Below are 19,531 nucleotides of genomic sequence, written 5' to 3' on the forward strand. Positions count from 1 at the left end.
ATCTCTGACCCCGGGAAAGAGATGGGACGCGATTCCCCGTTTTCCTAAGCCTCTGTGCGTGGCTTCCTGTACTCAGACCCTTTATATTTCCTAAACATCTTCAGGTTCACACTCACCTGGCTAAATCCGATGAGTACCGGGTGGAATCGTGGACGGGTCCTCAGGACTCCAGCTGTCTCTGTGCTGATGAAGCAAAAAGCTATCACTGGAATATCACAGCTATCAAGTTGGGTAAGAGGAGGAGGGGGTGGAGGGAGCAAGAGAAGCATAGAGCAAAGCTCAGTCATTGAGAACGTTACCCTTTCCTCTCCTGCGTTCGCTTTGTTCTTGCTTTTTCATTTTATTTGCCTCTATTTTTGCCCTCTAAACCTATGCCATCAATAAATAAGCAAATGCTCTTTGATCGATGACCAAAAAGTTATCCAAATAAGACTATTTTGAGTGCGAAAAGGGGAGCTTTTGATATTTATGGCAGGACAAGGGCTATAGAGTCTTGTTATTAATCAGGTACTTACTAAGGGCCAGCCTCTGTTCTAGCTGCTTGACCTGTACGAATTCATCTAACCGTCACAATAGCCCTAAGAGATGTCATTTGCTCTTAAGATAAGATCCTGGCGACTTAAAGTATGGTCTTCCGATGTATTAGTTACCTAATACATTAGTTATCTAATACCTATCTGATACAACCACCCTGAAAACTTAGAGGCTTAAAAGAATAAACATTTCTCATCACCCAGTTTCCGTGGGCCAGTAATCTAGGTACTGTTTAGCAGGGTGCCTCTGTCTCAAGGTCTCTCATCAAATACCAATCAAATCGTCACCCAGGGCTATGTTTTCATTTGGAGACTTGACTAGAGGAGGATCCGCTTCCAAAGCCTCTGTCCCACACAGGCTGCGGTTCTTGGCCTCAGCTGTGGGCTGGTGGCCTCCCTCAGTTTCTTGTCACATGAATCTGTCCACCGGGCGGCCTCATGACAGGACAGCTGGCCACCTGCAGAGTAAGGGGCCCAAGAGAAAGAGTGCCCCTGAGATAGGAGCTATAGTCTTTTGTAACTTAATCTCAGAAGTGGGGGTGATGGGTATTGAGGAGGGCACCTTTTGGGATGAGCACTGGGTGTTGTATGGAAACCAATTTGTCAATAAACTTCATATAAAAAAAAAAAAAAAAGAAGTGGCATCTCATTGCTTCTGTCCTATCCTCCTCTTTGGAAGCCAGTCACTTAATCCAGCCCACGCTTTGAGAGGAACTGACACAGCAGTATGAATACCGGGATGCAGAGATAATTGGGGACCCTTAGAGGCGGCCTACCACACTGGACCCACATTATTGACATCACCCGGAAATTTGTGAGAAATGTGATATAGGCCCCACCCCAGATCCACTTAGTTTGTGTCGTAACAAGATCCACTGGTCTTTGAACGCCATTAAGTTTAAGGAGCACTGGTCTGGAGGGGAAGAGACCTCCTTGGACCTCCGGCAACAGGGCTAATGCCTTCCTTTCTCCTTCTTTCTTGTCAGGTCATGTAAACTTTACTGTTACTACCAAGATTCTGGACAGCGATGAACTCTGTGGGAGGCAGAAGGGGTTTGTTCCAGAAAAGGGCCAAAGTGACACACTCATCAAACCAGTTCTGGTCAAGGTGAGTTTTCTGCAGGCTTAGCTTCACGAGATAGAGATAGCAGGCACCCCGGGGGTGCTGTGTGTGTGTCTAGCCGTACGGTTGGTCTCCCACGGCTGTCTGACTCCAAGTGCAGTCAGATAGCTCATTTGCCTTCTTCTGTGACCCCTTTCTGCCCTTAATTATTTGCCTACCCCATACCAATGCTCTATGACAGTGCCTAATACAGTGCCGGGTTTAGACCCTCAACGAATGTTAGTTTCTCTTATTAAAAATCTCTACTATCGGCATTTGCTGCTTTTTTTTATCCCCTCATGAACCCCATTGCCAATCATTGCCTCTTAGAAGTGACCTAAACTTGCCCTTAGTTCTAGCCCTTGCACAGAAAGAATTTTACTGGTAGATCCATCCCTGTGTTGAAATGGAGTTCTCAGGGTGCCCGGGTGGCTCAGTCGGTGAAGCGTCCCGCTCTTGACGTTGGCTCAGGTCATGATTTCACGGTTTGTGAGTTCGAACTCCACATCGGGCTCTGAGCTGGCAGTGCGGAGCCTACTTGGGATTCTCTCTCTCCCTCTTTCTCTGCCCCTCCCTGGCTCATGCGCTCTCTCTCTCTTTCTCTCTCTCTCAAAATAAATAAATAAGCATTAAAAAAATTAAAAAAAGGAAAGAAAAGAAAAGAAATGGAGTTCTCCTGAGCTTCAAGGAGAAGCTCTGTTTTCTCTTGTTGGGAGAAACCCTGGGGGCACAGGGAGGGCCTTTTCTCCCCATTTCCCATCCACTTCCTGTTCCTTCAGGGCCACCTGCCCTGACATTCACCTTCATTGTTTTCACCCTATGTCTCTCTTCATGTCAGCCTGAAGGAGTCCTCGTGGAGAAGACACACAGCTCATTGCTTTGCCCAAAAGGTGGGTGAGTGCAGAGAGGGGTTGGTACTGAGAATTCCCGTAGCCAACGGGAGACTTTCTTGGGCCAAAGGAGGAATATAAAGGACAGGAAAGGGTAGGAGAGTCTAAGGGTGCTGTCCCTAATAGGACCAATTAGCTGAGAGACAGGATGAAGAAAAAATGTACAACACAATTGTGTGTTGTTTTCTTTTTTTTAAGTTTATTTTCAGCAAAGAGCACTATGAATAGGTTGAAAGAAATTTGCCTCCATCCCATAGCAAGGACTGGGTACAGACAACCCTGGATTATAGAAAGGTTTTCTATGGTATGGGCTTGAACTCCCACTGTTTTGACCTTCTATGCTTTCCCCTTTTCTCTGCCTCTCACAGGACAAGTGGTTTCAGAATCCATTTCCTTGGAGCTCCCTGTGGATGTGGTTCCTGATTCAGCCAAGGCTTATGTTGCGGCTCTGGGTAAATAGCCAGAGATTCTTGCTCAAAAGGACAAAAAAAAAAAAAAAAAAAAATGGGGCTGAAAGTTGCTGAAAGTGTGGAGTGGGTTGGGGCATGTGGACCTATCCGAGGGAAGATATGTTAAATTAGAAGAGACAGAAGAAGAGCTTATTCTATGTAGTGGGCAAACACAGCCTCTAGATAACAGTACATGTGGGATTAGATGTCTATGGTAGTTAAAAACAGAAAGGAGCCTGGATAGGAAGAAGTTAAAGGTCAGGGAAGCTTCATATGCGTTTAGGTTCAGGTGGTCTATAAACTGAGTGGAGGAGAGACATAATGTTTGTAGCAACCTTTTTTTTTTTTTTAATTTTTTTTTTTCAACGTTTATTTATTTTTGGGACAGAGAGAGACAGAGCATGAACGGGGGAGGGGCAGAGAGACAGGGAGACACAGAATCAGAAACAGGCTCCAGGCTCTGAGCCATCAGCCCAGAGCCTGACGCGGGGCTCGAACTCACGGACCGCGAGATCGTGACCTGGCTGAAGTCGGACGCTCAACCGACTGCGCCACCCAGGCGCCCCTGTAGCAACCTTTAAAAAATGAGGAATTTATCTAGTTGAGTATAGCTTAGGGGAAATAACACCATATTTACACAGACAGGACACTTCTCTGGACAAGGAGAGGGATTGACTAGAAAAGCATGAGGTTGAAAATCATATCAAACCAGGTTGGGATCCCAGTTCTGCCATTTAATAGCCACATGACCTTGAATAAGTAAACAATTCCGATCCTTCCCCCACCCCCCCTTCTGTGAGACTGTGATGATAACCCACCTCTCTGGATTGGTGTAAAAATTAAATATAAAGTTTCCACCACAATATCTAGCATATACTAGGAGCCCTGTGTATGTTAGATCATTTCTTTACTCTGATCCCCTACTAAGATCCTTTCCAGGATAAAATTTCTCTATTTTGACTGTAGTTGAGTCAGACCTCTAGTGTAACACTCATTTTTATTGTAGGATGTAGCTCACTGTCTATGTCTGTCTTTCACGCTGCATTGTGGGCTCCTTGAGGACAAGGGTCACCCCCCCCTTTTTTTTTTTTAAAGAGAGAGAGAGAGAGAGAGAGCATGCAAGGCAGAGAGAGAGGGAGAGAAAGAATCCCAAGTAGGCTTTGGCTGTCAGCATGGAACACGATGTGGGGCTCCACCTAATGAACTGTGAGATCATGACCTGAGCTGAAATCAAGAGTCGGACGTCTAATGGACTGAGCCACCCAGGCGCCCCACCTCTTTTTTTATTTGATTCTAGCACAGTTATTGCCACATAGTTGACATTCAGTATGTATTTATAGATTTGAATTGAACTTAATGGCTAAAAGTGCAGATGTTAATGGGTCACTTAGATCAGGCTTACGGGTGTATAAAATATATGGCTAGGTCAGTAGGTATAACTTGGAAAAGGGGATCGGGATTGTGTTTGCTTTGGCAGGAACATGGTGAGTTGGAGGACAATGCATTTATACGCAGGGGAGGAACTTAGAGATTGAGTCTAAGTATTGTAGGTTTCGTTATGTTACTCACCAGCCCGTGACGTGTCTTCTTACAACCCTCCACGCCCTTAGGTAACCCATGTACTTCTTCTCTGTGTGCTCCAGCACCTTGTGTGCACCCAAAATGATCGCACTATATTATAATTGTTTATAATGAATTCTATTTGTAATGTTTTGTAATTGTTTGCCCCTCGGATTATGATCTTTTGAGATGAAGACTGTACTTGACTTACTGTCTCCCAGGCCACAGCGTAGGTACTCAACTAAATGATAGCTGATACGTGTTTGTTAAATGAATGACAATATGGGGCGCCTGGGTGGCTCAGTCGGTTGAGTGTCCGACTTCGGCTCAGGTCATGATCTCGCGGTCTGGAGTTCGAGCCCCGCGTCGGGCTCTGTGCTGACAGCTCGGAGCCTGGAGTCTGCTTCGGATTCTGTGTCTCCCTCTCTCTCTGCCCCTCCCCCACTCATGCTCTGTCTCTCTCTCTCTCTCTCTCTCTCTGTCAAAAATTAATAAACTGTAAAAAAAATTTTTTTTTAAATTAAATCAATGACAATAAATCAGAAGGCTTCTTTCTTCTCTCTACCATCACTTTCTCTCTTCTTTTGGATCTCAGGAGACATTATGGGCACAGCCCTCCAGAACCTAGACAATCTGGTACAGATGCCAAGGGGCTGTGGGGAGCAGAACATGGTATTGTTTGCTCCCATAATCTACGTCTTGCAGTATCTGAAGAGGGCAAGGCTGCTGACTGAGGAAATCAGGTCTCGGGCAGTGGGTTTCCTGGAGCTCGGTGAGTTGGTTCGATTTTTCTTCTTGAACGCATTCTCTAGGGGCTATGATAGGCTAATAAGATATAGGGAGGTTCCCTCCAAAGTGGCCCACATCCCTGAAAGTCTTGAAAGCCGTGTTTTTTTTTGAAGTTGGTCCTGTGATCTAACCCCGTATCTGGCTTCCCAGGGTACCAGAAGGAGCTACTGTACAAACACAGCAATGGCTCATACAGTGCCTTTGGGGAGCAGGATGAAAATGGAAACACCTGGTAATATTGCCCAATTCTCAGTGGATCCCAGAGCGTCATTTCTGGGCCTGTGGAACTATTCCTCTCTACCTCTTCCCTTAACCCCATTCCTTCTTACATCCGTCTTCTACTCCTTTAATACTGATTATTTCAGCCTCATGTAGGGTCAAGCCCCTCACCCTTCTCCTTGAGCTTGTGCCTCCCCCGTTCTCGTCCCCATTAATACCCATTAATACTTCCCTTTTCTAGGCTCCTATGGCATTATGTTTCCTCAATCCCCTTCTGGAACCATACGCCAGAATAAATGACGGAACTGTTGCACCCTCACTGGGGAATCCCCCCTTTCATGCCACATGTCTCTCTTTACCCACGTAGGTTGACAGCGTTTGTCACCAAATGCTTTGGCCAAGCTCAGGAATTCATCTTCATTGATGAGAAGAATATCCAGGATGCTCTCAAGTGGATGGCGGAAAACCAGCTCCCCAGCGGCTGCTATGCCAATGTGGGAAAGCTCTTACACACAGCTATGAAGGTGCAAATCCACCCCAGGGCTCTCAGCCCATCCCCACATCTGGGAGGAGCTTGCACGTCTGACTGAGCAGAATCAAAAGGGCATAGGCCTGGGAGTCAGTGTCCTTCAGGTCTGAGCCCTGGCTCTGGGTGACCCCGGTCAATGTACTCAACCAGTCTGAGCCACAAGCTTCCACGTCTGTAGAAAACGAGAACATGTACTAGCACAAGGCTCTCAACTTGTGGTCCTCAGATCAGCGGCAGCAGCACCTGAGAACTTGTTAGAAATACAAATTCCAGTTCCTACCCCGCCTACTCTGAGAAACTCTGGAGGGCGTGGGCCAGAAATTTGTATTTCTAACAAGCCCTCGAGGTGATTCTGATATTCCCGAAGGCGTGAGAACCACTGGACTAGACGTTCGCTGCGTCTTTTACTATCTCCCTGAATCAGAAGCGAAGCCACTTTCTCTGGTGACGACCCATAGGCAGTCCAGTGTTTTCTGTAAGAGGTTCACTCTGTGCCAGGCACTGTTCCAAGCACTTCGTTTATTTGATATTATTTAATGTTTACAGCCAATTAATCAGCTAGGTGCCGGTATACCACTATCACTCCCATTTTACAGATGAAGGTGCAGAGATTAAGTAAACCGCCCAAGGTGAATGGTAATGAGTGGTAGGACTCTGTTTTGAACCATAGCCACTGGACTGCATTCACTACATTGCCTGTACCCCTCCCAAACACAGGCTGAGGTGTTGATGCTTCAGGAGAATTTGTTCAATTCGGAATATACCCAGTGAAGGAAAGATTTGTATGTACGTTGCTAGGGAAATCATTTACACTGCCATTCTGGGGCCTCAATTAAAACATTTTGAGTATTAAACAAAAGAAAGTCTCTGTATAGGATTCACTAGTACATTCCTTATGCCAGATTTTATCAGTGTCTCCAAATCTCTGTCCCCTTATACACTGAAATACACGTGGGAGTAGCACAAGCCAGGGCTTGACTTGAACAAGATGGCGGAGATGTTTCCTCTTCCTGCCCACCAGCCCCGGCCAGGCTCTTAAGAAACCCATCACCTGTGTAGCAAGCTTTAGTGATTTGGTGCAGGAGCTCCATAGTTAAACTCCCTGGGTTCAACTCCTGCTGCTTATTAGCTGTGTAATCTCCAGCAAGCCATTTAGCCTTTTAAGGGTTTATTTTCTTATCTCCCGAATGAGGATAGCAATTGTGATTAGCTATTTTTAAAAACTTGCTAATATCTTTCCATGAAAGGCATTAAACGGGGTGGGTGCCATCTGATCTCCCCCCTGGAGAAGAGGCTGGACTTTTTTTTTTTTTTTCAAATTTATTTTCTTTATTTTGAGGCAGAGAGTGAGCACGAAGGGGAGGGGGTGGTGCAGAGAGAGGGGGAGAGAGAAAATCCCAAGCTGTCGGCCCAGACTTGGGGTTTGGTCCATGAGCTCGTGATCTGAGCTGAAATCAAGAGTCAGACGCTAACCAACTGAGCCACCCAGGCGCCCCTGGGGCCTTCTGCTTCGTGAGAGGATGTCTGTTTGAGGAGGCTCAGATTCAGGAAGAACCCGAGAATAAGAGATTTTTCTCCATATCCCCTCCCCTGTGATTGTCTGTTTGCTTGTTTAATCCACCCATTCAGAGGGGATACTTTTTTGCAATCTGCGCACGAGTCATACAATGCGCTGTGCTGCCTGTGGCCCTGACCTCGTCTCCCTGCATCCTCTAGGGTGGCGTTGATGATGAGACTTCCCTGACTGCATACATCACAGCCGCATTGCTGGAGATGAGCAAAACCATACGGGTGCGTGTCTCTAGGGCCTCCTCTGTCTATCCTTCCTATTATGCCTACTTCTAGAGACATGCACCTATTGTTCACCCTTGTAGACTCAAAACAGGATACGATGACTTCCTTATCACTTCCCGTTTTCAAAGGAATGCCTTATAAACTCAGTTCTTCATTGTACCTTTTAGGACCCGATGGTGAGTCGGGGCCTACGGTGCCTCAGGAGTTCTGTTTCCTCCACTAACAGCCTCTACACACAGGCCCTACTAGCTTATACTTTCTCTCTGGCTGGGGAGATGGACATCAGAAACACTCTTCTTGAAAAGTTAGACCAGCAGGCTATCATCACAGGTATGTTGGCCATGTTAGGAGTGTTTTGTCGCAATTGTGGAAATGCGCTGTGAGTTATCTGTGATTGTTCCTAGTCCCCGTAGTTCCACATATATTCAGTCTTAGAGAGGATTCCTTTTAGCACAAGGTGTGAAGTCATTAGGTCACTGTTGAGGGTTTTATAAGAAAGCCCATGGAAGTCCTTAAAAGGCGTTGTTATACTTTTTTTTTTTTTTATTTTTTTTTTCAACGTTCATTTATTCTTGGGACAGAGAGAGACAGAGCATGAACGGGCGAGGGGCAGAGAGAGAGGGAGACACAGAATCGGAAACAGGCTCCAGGCTCTGAGCCATCAGCCCAGAGCCTGACGCGGGGCTCGAACTCACGGACCGCGAGATCGTGACCTGGCTGAAGTCGGACGCCCAACCGACTGCGCCACCCAGGCGCCCCAAAAGGCGTTGTTATACTTTTAACACAAAGAGAAAACAAACGGTGGGAGCTAGTCAAAGGACCCCTTGGTGTTGTAGAATCCCCCCTTTTGCCCGTCTTTGACAATTCTTTGCTATGAGTTCACTGAGGTTGACGGGATAAGAGAGACTTCTCAAGATCCTTTAAAAACTTTATGGACATAATCTCTACACCCAATGTGGGGCTCGAACCCATGACCCCGAGATGAAGAGTCTCATGCTCTTCTGGTTGAGCCAACCAGGCACCCTAAAAACTTTTGGATGTATTTGGAATACTATTTGATGTTCTAACAAGCATTTTATTGATCTAGCTGTGGGGTTAAAATCAGACCTCCAGGTAAAAGCTTACTCTTGGCCTTCATTTGTATGAATGTCATTACTAAGTTGTCCTGTCCTGGGTTCTGGGTAGTTTTTTGACTGGTACATAAGCGACTCTAGTCATGAAATGAGTGTCTCAGACCGTGGGTTGCACATACCTGTTCCAGTGTATATTGATTTAATGAGATTATCTCTTTTCCATTATCTTGCATTGCAGGCTCACGTGTTTTCTTTTATGTTTTTCCAATTAGATTGCCTCCTGTGGGCTATTTATTTATTATCTTTAAATGGATAATTAATTAAACTTCTAGATTTCACTCTTCTTTTTTTTAATTTAATTTTTTTTTTAATTTACATCCAAATTAGTTAGCATATAGTGCAACAAGGATTTCAGGAATAGATTTCTTAGTGCCCCTTACCCATTTAGCCCTTCCCCCGTCCCACAACCCCTCCCGTAACCCTCAGTTTGTTCTCCATATTTATGAGTCTCTTCTGTTTTGTCCCGCTCCCTGTTTTTTATATTATTTTTGCCCCCCTTCCCTTATGTTCATCTGTTTTTTCTCAAAGTCCTTGTATGAGTGAAGCCATATGATTTTTGTCTTTCTCTGACTAATTTCACTTAGCATAATACCTTCCAGTTCCATCCACGTGGTTGCAAATGGCAAGATTTCATTCCTTTTGATGGCTGAGTAATACTCCATTGTATATAAATACTACATCTTCTTTATCCATTCATCCGTCGATGGACACTTGGATTCTTTCCATACTTTGGCTATTGTTGATAGTGCTGCTATAATCATGGGGGTGCATGTGTCCCTTTGAAACAGCACCCCTGTATCCCTTGGATAAATGCCTAGTAGTATAATTGCTGGGTCCCAGGGTAGTTCTATTTTTACTTTTTTGAGGAAGCTCCATCCTGTTTTCCAGAGTGGCTGCACCAGCTTGCATTCCCATAGCTTTCGCTCTTTTTATTTCCATTTGCTCATCCCTTTCTTTGAGTTATCGGTCATCTTGGTTGTCCTAGAGTTCTGTTTTAGTCTCATCTTCTATTTGCTCACCCTCATTAGCATTTTTCTATGATTTCTCAGAGTTCTTACACATATCCTGTCATTTTTATTCTTAAAATGTTAAACTGTTGATTAGGTAAAATAAAGGCTAAAAAATTAACAAAATTCTACACGCCAAAAACATGCCCCCAAACACATAAGATTCTTGTAAGTTTCTACTTACCTATCTCCACTGGCATTAGAATTTATAAATTAACAAGAGTGGTTTTCATGTGATTGCTGGAGGCATTTGTTGACACTCTCAGCTTCACCTCGAGGAATTATGGATGGCTCTACACACACACACACACACACACACACACGTATACACACACATCCCTGTGTAAATATAATGGCCAATACACCCGAAGATTCTGAGAAATATTTTTTTTCTAACTCATGATTAATTTTTGGCTGGTGCTTGCTCTGCTCTGAGGTGTAGCATTTACACATTGAATATGGGAAATCATCTCCTTCTAAGACCTTCCTGATTATGCTTCTTTCTCCACAGGAGAGTCCGTTCACTGGAGCCAAAAGCCTACTCGGTCCCAGGATGCCAGACCTTGGTCTGAGCCTGAGGCTGTAGATGTGGAACTTACAGCATATATCTTATTAGCCCAGCTTAGCAAAGCCAGCCTGACTCAAAAGGAGATAGCCAAGGCCACTGCCATAGTGGCTTGGTTGGCCAAGCAACGCAACGCATATGGGGGCTTCTCTTCTACTCAGGTAAATAACCCACTCTCCAACCTCGACTTATCAGGTAGTATTAGGTCCTGTGTGGAGAGAGGACAAAACAACAAACAAACAAAAACAAGACAAAAAAACTATTGTCCTTGACTTCTAGGTCAAGAGACGTATAATTCTATAGGGAGGGAAGAAAAACGTGTGAAAAATATATAGGGTTCATAACAACGGGTCATATGAACACATAAATAGTACTATATGTACTTAATTCTCTTCCTTTGTAGAGTATGAAACATAATGGAATAAAGAGAAACATTATAAGATCAGTGTTTTATGTGTGAATAGGACATATATAATTACGGCTAAATTATACATTAATAGATTAGAAAGCCAATTATGGAGTCAGAAACATAAAAGCAAGATTTTACAGGTATACTTCCTTCTGTTGCAGGTATTGGGAAGCTAGTAAGATATACAGTTTCTACTTTAAAAAGTTCACAAACTAGCTCTTTCCGCCATCTTTTCGTGCCGCCATAACGGTGCACATGAATGTCCTGGCAGAGGCTCTCAAGAGCATTGACAATGCTGAAAAGAGAAGCAAACACCAGGTTCTTATTGGGTCATGCTCCAAAGTCATCGTCTCATTTCTAACTGTGATACTGAAGCATGGTTGCATTGGCGAATTTGAAATCATCGATGCTCACAGAGCTGGGAAAATTATTGGAAACCTCACGGGGGGTGGGGGGGAGGCTAAACAAGTGTGGAGTGATCAGCCCCAGGTTTGATGTACAGCTCAAAGGTCTAGAAAAATGGCAGAATAATCTGCTCCCCTCCTGCCAGTTGGTTTCATTGTACTGACAACCTCAGGTGGCATCATGGACCATGAGGAAGCAGGATGAAAACACACAGGAGGGAAAACCCCGGGAATTCTTTTCCTAGGGATAGAATATGCTCATGCAAATAAAATGCCTCACTGGACTCTTAAAAAAAAAAAAGTTCACAAACTAGAAGTAAAGTTAGGAAAAGCTCTATAACGACAGAGCAGGATTTGGTTATACCAGAAAGGAACAAAAGATACAAAATAATGCACTTAAAAAGGGAAAGAGAGCTTACAACAACTTGAAGGATAAGAAAAGTCTTCAGGGGAGTAGCATTTGAGGTAGATCTAAAAGCATAGGCAGGGGCACCTGACAGGCTCAGTTGGTAGAGCATGTGACTCTTGGTCTTGGAGTCGTGAGTTCAAGCCCCATGTTGGGTGTCGAACCTACTTACAAACAAACAAATAAATAAAAGGATATGTAACATTTGGAGGGACAACTATTACAAGGAAGGAGAAATGGCATGAGCAGAGACAACAGTTTGCAAAAGTATAGAATGACTGTCGGGAAAACTGGGTTAGCCAATGCATAACGGGACCTCAGTTTAGAAAGTTCGGACAGGTTTATACCATGGAGGGCCCTTGTGTATCAGACTCAAGATTTTGCCCATTCTGAGAAGCTATTAATTTTTTTAACTTTGTGTCAGAAAGATTAACCTGTTACTTACTGTTACTTAGTGTAGGGGATGGTTCTGAGGAGAGAGACACTGGATTTGAAGAGATAGGACACTCTTTCATTTGTCTAGGTTAGGGGTAAGGAGAACTTGAATTTGGTGGCAGTTGGGAAAAAGATGTAAAATCGCATGATATATTCAAATAGTATCATAAAAATCGTCTTAGATGATTATACAGAGACTAGTCATTAATTCATTTGTGCTGCAAATGTTATTAAATACGTACCATATCCGACTCACTGATCATACAAAATACTCAAAAAAACATATTTCCTGTCTTTGTAAAGATTGTATTCTGACTCGTTGAAATTAGGGCCAGTTTCGTTGAGGGTATAACATGTAAATTAGACCTGGAAAAAGAATATATTCTAACTGATGAACTGTCTAGTAAAGATGTTAAGAGCACTGAAACTGAATATGGTAATGCCTTAATAGGAATTTAAAAAAAATTATATGGCACTGGGGCACCTGGGTGGCTCAGTCACTTGGGTGTCTGACTCTTGATTTTGGCTCAGGTCATGACCCCAGGGTCGTGAGATTGAGCCCTGCATCGGACTCTGCACTGAACGTAGAGCCTGCTTGAGATTCTCTCTCTCTCTCTCTCTCTCTCTCTCTTTCTCTCTCTCTCTCTCTCTCCTCCTCCCCTGATTGCACTCTCTCTTTCTAAATAAATAAATAAATTAATTAATTAAATGGTACTATCCTTCCTTCCTTCAAGGAAATTCTTGGCCAAAGATCAGGAAGGACTTCTTTCTTGCTGAGCCCTAAATAATTATGATATACAATTTCAGAACGCTGTGAGTGAAGTGTTTAGAACTCTCAGTGACAGATACATGTCAGAATTGTTTTTTAATAAAATCCTTAGCTATTACAAGAAGGCACATGTCACCCACAGTGGTTTTTCAGCCAGTGATGAGGTCTCGTTTCTTGAATTGTTTCCACATATTGGAGCAATAAGGACCTTTTGGGATCAAGTTCATGGAGAGTAGATAAAAAGTTGTTTGTAGATAGTCAAGCTGCATAGGAATCACTTGTTCGCAGCTTCCCCAGAGTGGGTGACCTGCCTTCCTGTTTTTTCAAAAAAAATTTTTTTTAATATTTATTTTTTTTAAGAGACAGAGTGCAAGTGGGGAAGGGGCAGGGAGCGAGAGGGAGACACAGAATCCGAAGCAGGCTCCAGGCTCGGAGCTGTCAGCGCAGAGCCCGACGCGGGGCTCGAACCCACCAGCCGTGAGATCATGACCTGAGCCGAAGTCGGACGCTTAACCGACTGAGCCACCCAGGCTTTTATACGACAGTATGATGTCTAAATACAGCTGTTCTTTTTCATTTGGGATAGGAAGATGTGGGGTTCCCTTATTCTGTAGATACTGTACAAAGTGTCGAGCATGTAGATATTCTCATAGCAGTAAAACATAGCAATTTGCTGGACATCTCGTTCTGTTTTTTCTTTCCTCTAGTTGTCACTTATATAAATCATATTTTCAGAATGGAAAAGTTCTGATGCCTTGCCTTCTTGGTGGCAGCTTATCTGTCTTCTATCCAAGTGAAGAAAAGATGGTCACATGGCACAGCAGTGAAGAAGCCTTAGTTCGCAAGGAAGGGTACCCTGATATCCTCTCCAGCTGTGCCATAGAAGATCATCACAGAGCTAAATGACTTTGAAGAATGTGCAATTTTTAGGGCTATTATGTTACTGCTATTTCCTCTCCAAATAAGGAAACTGTAAAATATATACTGAACAGTTACCCACTTGCTTCTAACTATAGCCCATTCTGAAGCTAGGTTTGGTTGAAGACGAATATGAGATGAACCCGATAACCTATAGATGTGTCATAACAACTTGATGACAATTTTCTAGACAGGCAAGATATGATTTCTATGTCGGTTTCCCCGGCATTGATGAACGTGGCTCTTACATACTTAGAAGAGGCGTCATCAGCGGGGCACCTGGGTGGCTCAGTCGGTTAGGCGGCCGACTTGGGCTCAGGTCATGATCTCACGGTCTGTGAGTTTGAGCCCCGCGTCGGGCTCTGGGCTGACAGCTCAGAGCCTGGAGCCTGTTTCGGATTCTGTGTCTCCCTCTCTCTGACCCTCTCCCGTTCATGCTCTGTCTCTCTCTGTCTCAAAAATAAATAAACGTTAAAAAAAAAATTTTAGAAAAAAAAAGAAGAGGCGTCATCGACACTAGTGAACAGCCAGACACGTAGGTTATCGGGTTATTTGAAGTTAATTCCAGTGGCTCACAAAATGTAAGCATATGCCCCACCGTTTTCTTCAGGATACTGTAGTTGCCCTCCAAGCTCTTGCCAAATACGCCACCACTGCCTATGTGCCATCTGAGGAAGTCAACCTGGCTGTGAAATCCAGTGAGAATTTCCAGCGTGCTTTCAACATTCAGGCTGCCAACCGGTTGGTATTTCAGCAGGAGACTCTACCTAATATCCCTGGAGCGTATACCTTGGAGGCCTCGGGCCAGGGCTGTGTCTACGTGCAGGTAAGCAGAGATCCATGAGAAAGAACCAGCACGCATTGGGAAGGAGAGCCTGCAGGCGTCTTTGCCTCCAGTCGAACCTCCTGTCTCATTTGTGAAGAGAGTAGTTTGAGCTGTGCAATAGTTAAAGTTCTTCCCAGCTCTGATTTGGTAATCTATTTCCTCCTGCTAGACGGTGCTGAAATACAACATCCCCCCTCCTAAATTTGCGGATACCTTTAGTCTTAGTGTAGAAGTGGGAAAGGATACATGTGAGCAAGTTACTTCGCCTCGATCCTTGGTGCTTACTATCCACACCAGGTGAGAAAAGCTGAGCTGGTGGGGGGGGGCACCCGGATCATAGAAGCTGAGGTGTGTGTGTGTGTGTGTGCGCGCGCACGTTGGGGCTACAGAGTCTGCTAAGAGTGAAAATAACGGGTTGACACAGATGTACCTCTTTCTGCCCTTAGTTATGTGGGGAGTCGCGGCTCTTCCAATATGGCCATTGTAGAAGTGAGGATGCTTTCTGGGTTCAGTCCCATGGAGGGCACCAGTCAGTTAGTAAGTCTGTTGTTTCTTCTTCATTTAACAAGCTCTGAAAGGACATGACATGATCCCTAAAAAGCTGGTGAAATGGGCTTCATGGTATATCTATCTATCTACCTATCTATCTATCATCTATCTATGCATGTATATATACAACTCATAATTACATTATTTCAATGGGCTGCAAAAGTGCATCAGATGTGTTAAATGGAAACTGGAATCATCTTGGTTCCTTTGTCTTACCTTTTCCACAGTATATATTGTTTCCTTGATCATGACAGAGCTTTGGTATAGTACCCTAGGGGATAGGGAAGGCTCTGGATCTTAGTCTGTTTTATTTTCCCCTTTTCTTATTTAGCTTCTCCAACAACCACTGGTGAAGAAGGTTGAATCTGGAACTGACGTACTGAACATTTACTTGGAAGAGGTAGGTGTTCAGAAACTGAACCCAAGAGCTTGATTCCTTATGTAGCTTTGCAACTTCCCTTTTAATCTGCATATACTGGTGTCACATGCACAGGGATGAGGGAACTGAGAAAATGGGTCTGAAGCCATGAGGTGAATTCTACCTCCATGTTGTTTACTATAAAATATTCTTATTCACCTCCAGGGCAGTACTAACAGATACATCACGCTAGCCATCTATGTCATTTATTTTTTTTAAGTTTATTTATTTATTTTGAGAGGGGGTAGGGGCAAAGAGAGAGGGAGAGAGAACCCCAAGCAAGCTCCGCCCTGTCGGCGTAGAGCTTGATGTGGGGTTCGATCCCAAGAACCATGAGATCGTGACCTGAGCCGAAATCAAGAGTCGGACACTTAACCAACTAATCCACCCAGGCTCCCCGCTATCTATGTCATTTAAAAATGTGTCGGCCAGGATGTGACCATTTTAAAATAAGGTGGTCAGGAAAGGCCTCTCTGAGGAGATGTTACCTGATCAGAGACCTGAAGGAAGAGAGAAAACCACTAGGAAGCAAAGAGCCTTTAAAAAAAAGAAAGATTCTGTTCCTTTGGCCACTTCAATTAATTTAGTGGAGGAACCATGGGTTAGAGTAGACCAAGAATGGAGGGGACTTTGTCACAAGAAGGCCAGGAAGCCGTAAGATCCTAAGAAGAAAGAGTCAGGAAGTCGGCAGAAGCCAACATCTTGAAGACTGGCCTAGGGCAAGAAGAGACAGGTAGAAGGGTTTCAGGAGATTTGGGTGAAGACAAGAGTCTTTTAATCTCCGCATTACAGAGAGTGTTATTTTCTCTTTAGTTTTGATATGATGTTTTGTCTTTCTTCTCCACAGCTGAATAAGAAGACTCAGGCCTTTACCTTCACCATCAGCCAACGTATGTTGGTCACTAACCTGAAACCAGCAACCATCACGGTCTATGACTACTACCTCCCAGGTGAGGGCTGAGCTCTATTGTATCTCCCAACGTAGTTCTACCTCGCTCTTCATGCTATCTCCCCTAATTTTACAGATACTCTTTCCCAAGCAAGTAGCATATAATTACATTATTTGACCTCCCAAAACATTGCATTTTAACTGTATGTCATTTTTAAAAGTCTTCTGCACTAGCGATGTTTTACGATGGTCCACAGACCAAAAGGACAAGAGGGACCCTTGTTCTTTAAGGCCTGACTATTCTTAATGTTTTTGCTGCGATTAAGAATTTACCACAACAGTAGTGTTTGGAACTTTCCCGTAATTCGGAATATGCTCATAATATGCTCATCGCGTCTAGGGATCTTCTGGACAGGGTTAAAGCAGTAGCTTTTATGAAGTACTTTCTCTTTGAATGCATGAGGGCCCTTATGTAATAATATATGTCCTTTCATCTTACAGGTGAACAGGCAACAATTCAGTACTCTGATCCTTGTGAATGAGGTAAGGATGAGCTTTTGCGGTAGGGTGATAGTATTCAAAAGTTAAGGGACCTTCTTCTGAGTTATGTTATTACCTTCGGGGAGCTAGTTTTTGATAGAAAGTGGGCTTTCCTTTTTTCTTTTTCCTTTTTTTAAATCTTAAATCCTTTTTTCTTCTTGAAGTAAGCTTTACATCCATCATGGGGCTCAAACTCACGACGCTGAGATCAAGAGTCACATGCTCTACTGACCGAGCCAGCCACATACCCCCTTTTTTTGGTCCTAAACTTTTTTTTTTAATTTTTTTTTCATGTTTATTTTTATTTTTGAGAGATACAGAGACAGAATGCGAGTGGGTTAGGGACAGAGAGCGAGGGAGACACAATCTGAAGCAGGCTCCAGGCTCTGAGCTGTCAGCACCGAGCCTGACGTGGGGCTTGAACTCACGGACTGAGAGATCATGACCTGAGCCAAAGTCAGACGCTTAACCCACTGAGCCACCCAGGCACCCCGGTCCTAAACTCTTAAAGAAAGAATAATAATCTTAGGTCACACCAGAAAAAGTTAATAGTGGCATTTGTGGGAGGGGTTCTATGTGGTTTTTAAAAACAAGATTTTCTTCTGATTGAAATTGATGAATTTTTAAAATTATTTTTACATTCTACATCTTTGTTATATAAAAGTACTAAGGGAAAAGTAAAGATTATCTGATCCTGCTCCTCTGAGATAACACTATTAATAATCTCATTGCGCATTCAGGAGATTTTCTTGTAGGTAGGAAAAAGCTGAGGGAGCACCTGGATGGCTGGATCGGTAGAGCATGTGACTCTTGATCTCCGGGTTGGGAGTTTAAACTCACCTTGGGTGTAGAGATAACTTTATTTATTTATTTATTTATTTATTAAAAATGTTTATTTTTGAGACAGAGAGAGACAGAGCATGAGTGGGGGAGGGGCAGAGAGAGAGGGGGACACAGAATCCGAAGCAGGCTCCTGGCTCTGAGCTGTCAGCCCAGAGTCCGACTCGGGGCTCGAACTCACGGACCTCGAGATCATGACCTGAGCCGAAGTCGGAAACTTAACCGGCTGAGCCACCCAGGTGCCCCTAGAGAAAACTTAAAAAAAAAAAAAAAAACAATTAAACAAATAGGAAAAACTCTTTTACATTCATGAAGACTTTCTGAGTATAATGATATCTTTTTTCCCCCCGCCCCCCCCCCCCTCCTCTCCCAGGATAGAAGTTGGAAAGAGACTAATTTAATCCCCCGTGACATTACTGGACAACATTCTTCTGCCTCTTAAAGCAAAACTCATTCAATCAACTAATTTGATTTCTCTGATTGACTACTGAGTGTGTAACAGATGAGCAGGCTTGAACCTCAGCTACTTTCTTCCACTTCACAGATGCATAGGTGCCGGAATAAAGGGTTGGGGCGGGGGGGATGGGCTCGGAATAATCACCCCACGGAAGAATTACCTGGAAAAGACCCCTGGGGGAGGAGATGTGATTTAGCCACAGGGGGGACTCTCCAGAGAAGATTTGGAAGTAGAGGGGGATCCAGGGAAGATAAAAATGTCTTTCCGGAGGTTAAATCTAAGGGGAGATGTAATTTAGCGCTTTGGGAGTAGATGAAAAAAAGTTTTTTCCTTGAAAAGAAAACCCGTGTCCTTGACTCTGTGCGTCTTGCTATGGCTCCCAAAGGTTTTGTTGAAAGATAATAATCATCCTTTAACCAGAACTCATATTTTGGCTTCCTCTTTAAACCTTTTGACCCAGACACGTCAGAGAATCGTCTTGCCGATTCTGGGAGGGGTCAGAGAGTCCCAATTAAGGGATTGTGTTCAGCCAGCTGTCACCGCAGGGCAAAATAGTGATTAATAACAAGAGAAGTGGCTGGCCAGGATTCCCTATCTCTGCGCTTCTCCTTCAGGATTCCCCCAGCCTCTTCCGCTAGGGGATACCTATCTTTGTGTAAGCTGTTTCTGGAAGCAATGTTTTTGTTTTAGAAACGGGTCTGGAGGCAAAGGTATGGGGGGGAAAGAGATGAATAGTATTTAAACAGAGAAGATCATCTGGGCAACCACACCTTTTCACCCTGGATATTCACTGTCTGATCTCGCTCCTCTGGACTGTAAATTTTGACCAGAAGAGCCAGGGGAAAGTAAGTCCATGATGCGGAGATATTTCCATAAGCCCAGGACCATATTTGCAAAAATTGTTCATTTCCTGTCTCCCCCACCCTAGACTCTGCCCTGGACCTCCTAGGAGTTCCCAAAGTGAGAGAACATGGGGAACATACCCAGAGGAGGTCATCCCCAAGCCTGCCTTACCTCTCAGGTATCATGGAAATTAAAGAAAAGAGGGCACTCATGAACGCTCCCCCCACTCCTGAACCCTCTACCCTGTTACATTTGGCT

General features: G+C 44.0%; 1 protein-coding gene across 1 annotated transcript in view; it reads left to right on the plus strand.

Moving 5' to 3' along the window:
- Nucleotides 1-18,768, plus strand: part of A2ML1 (alpha-2-macroglobulin like 1) — a 43,427-nt gene extending 24,659 nt beyond the window's left edge. Inside the window, exons 20-36 of the mRNA XM_047065785.1 lie at nucleotides 105-231; nucleotides 1,520-1,641; nucleotides 2,474-2,525; nucleotides 2,894-2,977; nucleotides 5,130-5,306; nucleotides 5,474-5,555; nucleotides 5,910-6,066; nucleotides 7,788-7,862; nucleotides 8,033-8,195; nucleotides 10,517-10,731; nucleotides 14,522-14,737; nucleotides 14,907-15,034; nucleotides 15,184-15,274; nucleotides 15,618-15,686; nucleotides 16,552-16,654; nucleotides 17,095-17,136; nucleotides 18,347-18,768. Of these exons, the coding sequence (XP_046921741.1) occupies nucleotides 105-231; nucleotides 1,520-1,641; nucleotides 2,474-2,525; nucleotides 2,894-2,977; nucleotides 5,130-5,306; nucleotides 5,474-5,555; nucleotides 5,910-6,066; nucleotides 7,788-7,862; nucleotides 8,033-8,195; nucleotides 10,517-10,731; nucleotides 14,522-14,737; nucleotides 14,907-15,034; nucleotides 15,184-15,274; nucleotides 15,618-15,686; nucleotides 16,552-16,654; nucleotides 17,095-17,135 (1,902 nt within the window). The 3' untranslated portion in view covers nucleotide 17,136; nucleotides 18,347-18,768. The remainder of the gene's footprint in view (nucleotides 1-104; nucleotides 232-1,519; nucleotides 1,642-2,473; nucleotides 2,526-2,893; nucleotides 2,978-5,129; nucleotides 5,307-5,473; nucleotides 5,556-5,909; nucleotides 6,067-7,787; nucleotides 7,863-8,032; nucleotides 8,196-10,516; nucleotides 10,732-14,521; nucleotides 14,738-14,906; nucleotides 15,035-15,183; nucleotides 15,275-15,617; nucleotides 15,687-16,551; nucleotides 16,655-17,094; nucleotides 17,137-18,346) is intronic.
- Nucleotides 18,769-19,531: the final 763 nt, after the last annotated feature.

Source organism: Lynx rufus, unplaced genomic scaffold (assembly GCF_022079265.1).
Source record: "Lynx rufus isolate CCGP_SWC_20201006 ecotype Redwood Valley unplaced genomic scaffold, mLynRuf1.p SCAF_7, whole genome shotgun sequence".
Taxonomy (NCBI): Eukaryota; Metazoa; Chordata; class Mammalia; order Carnivora; family Felidae; genus Lynx; species Lynx rufus.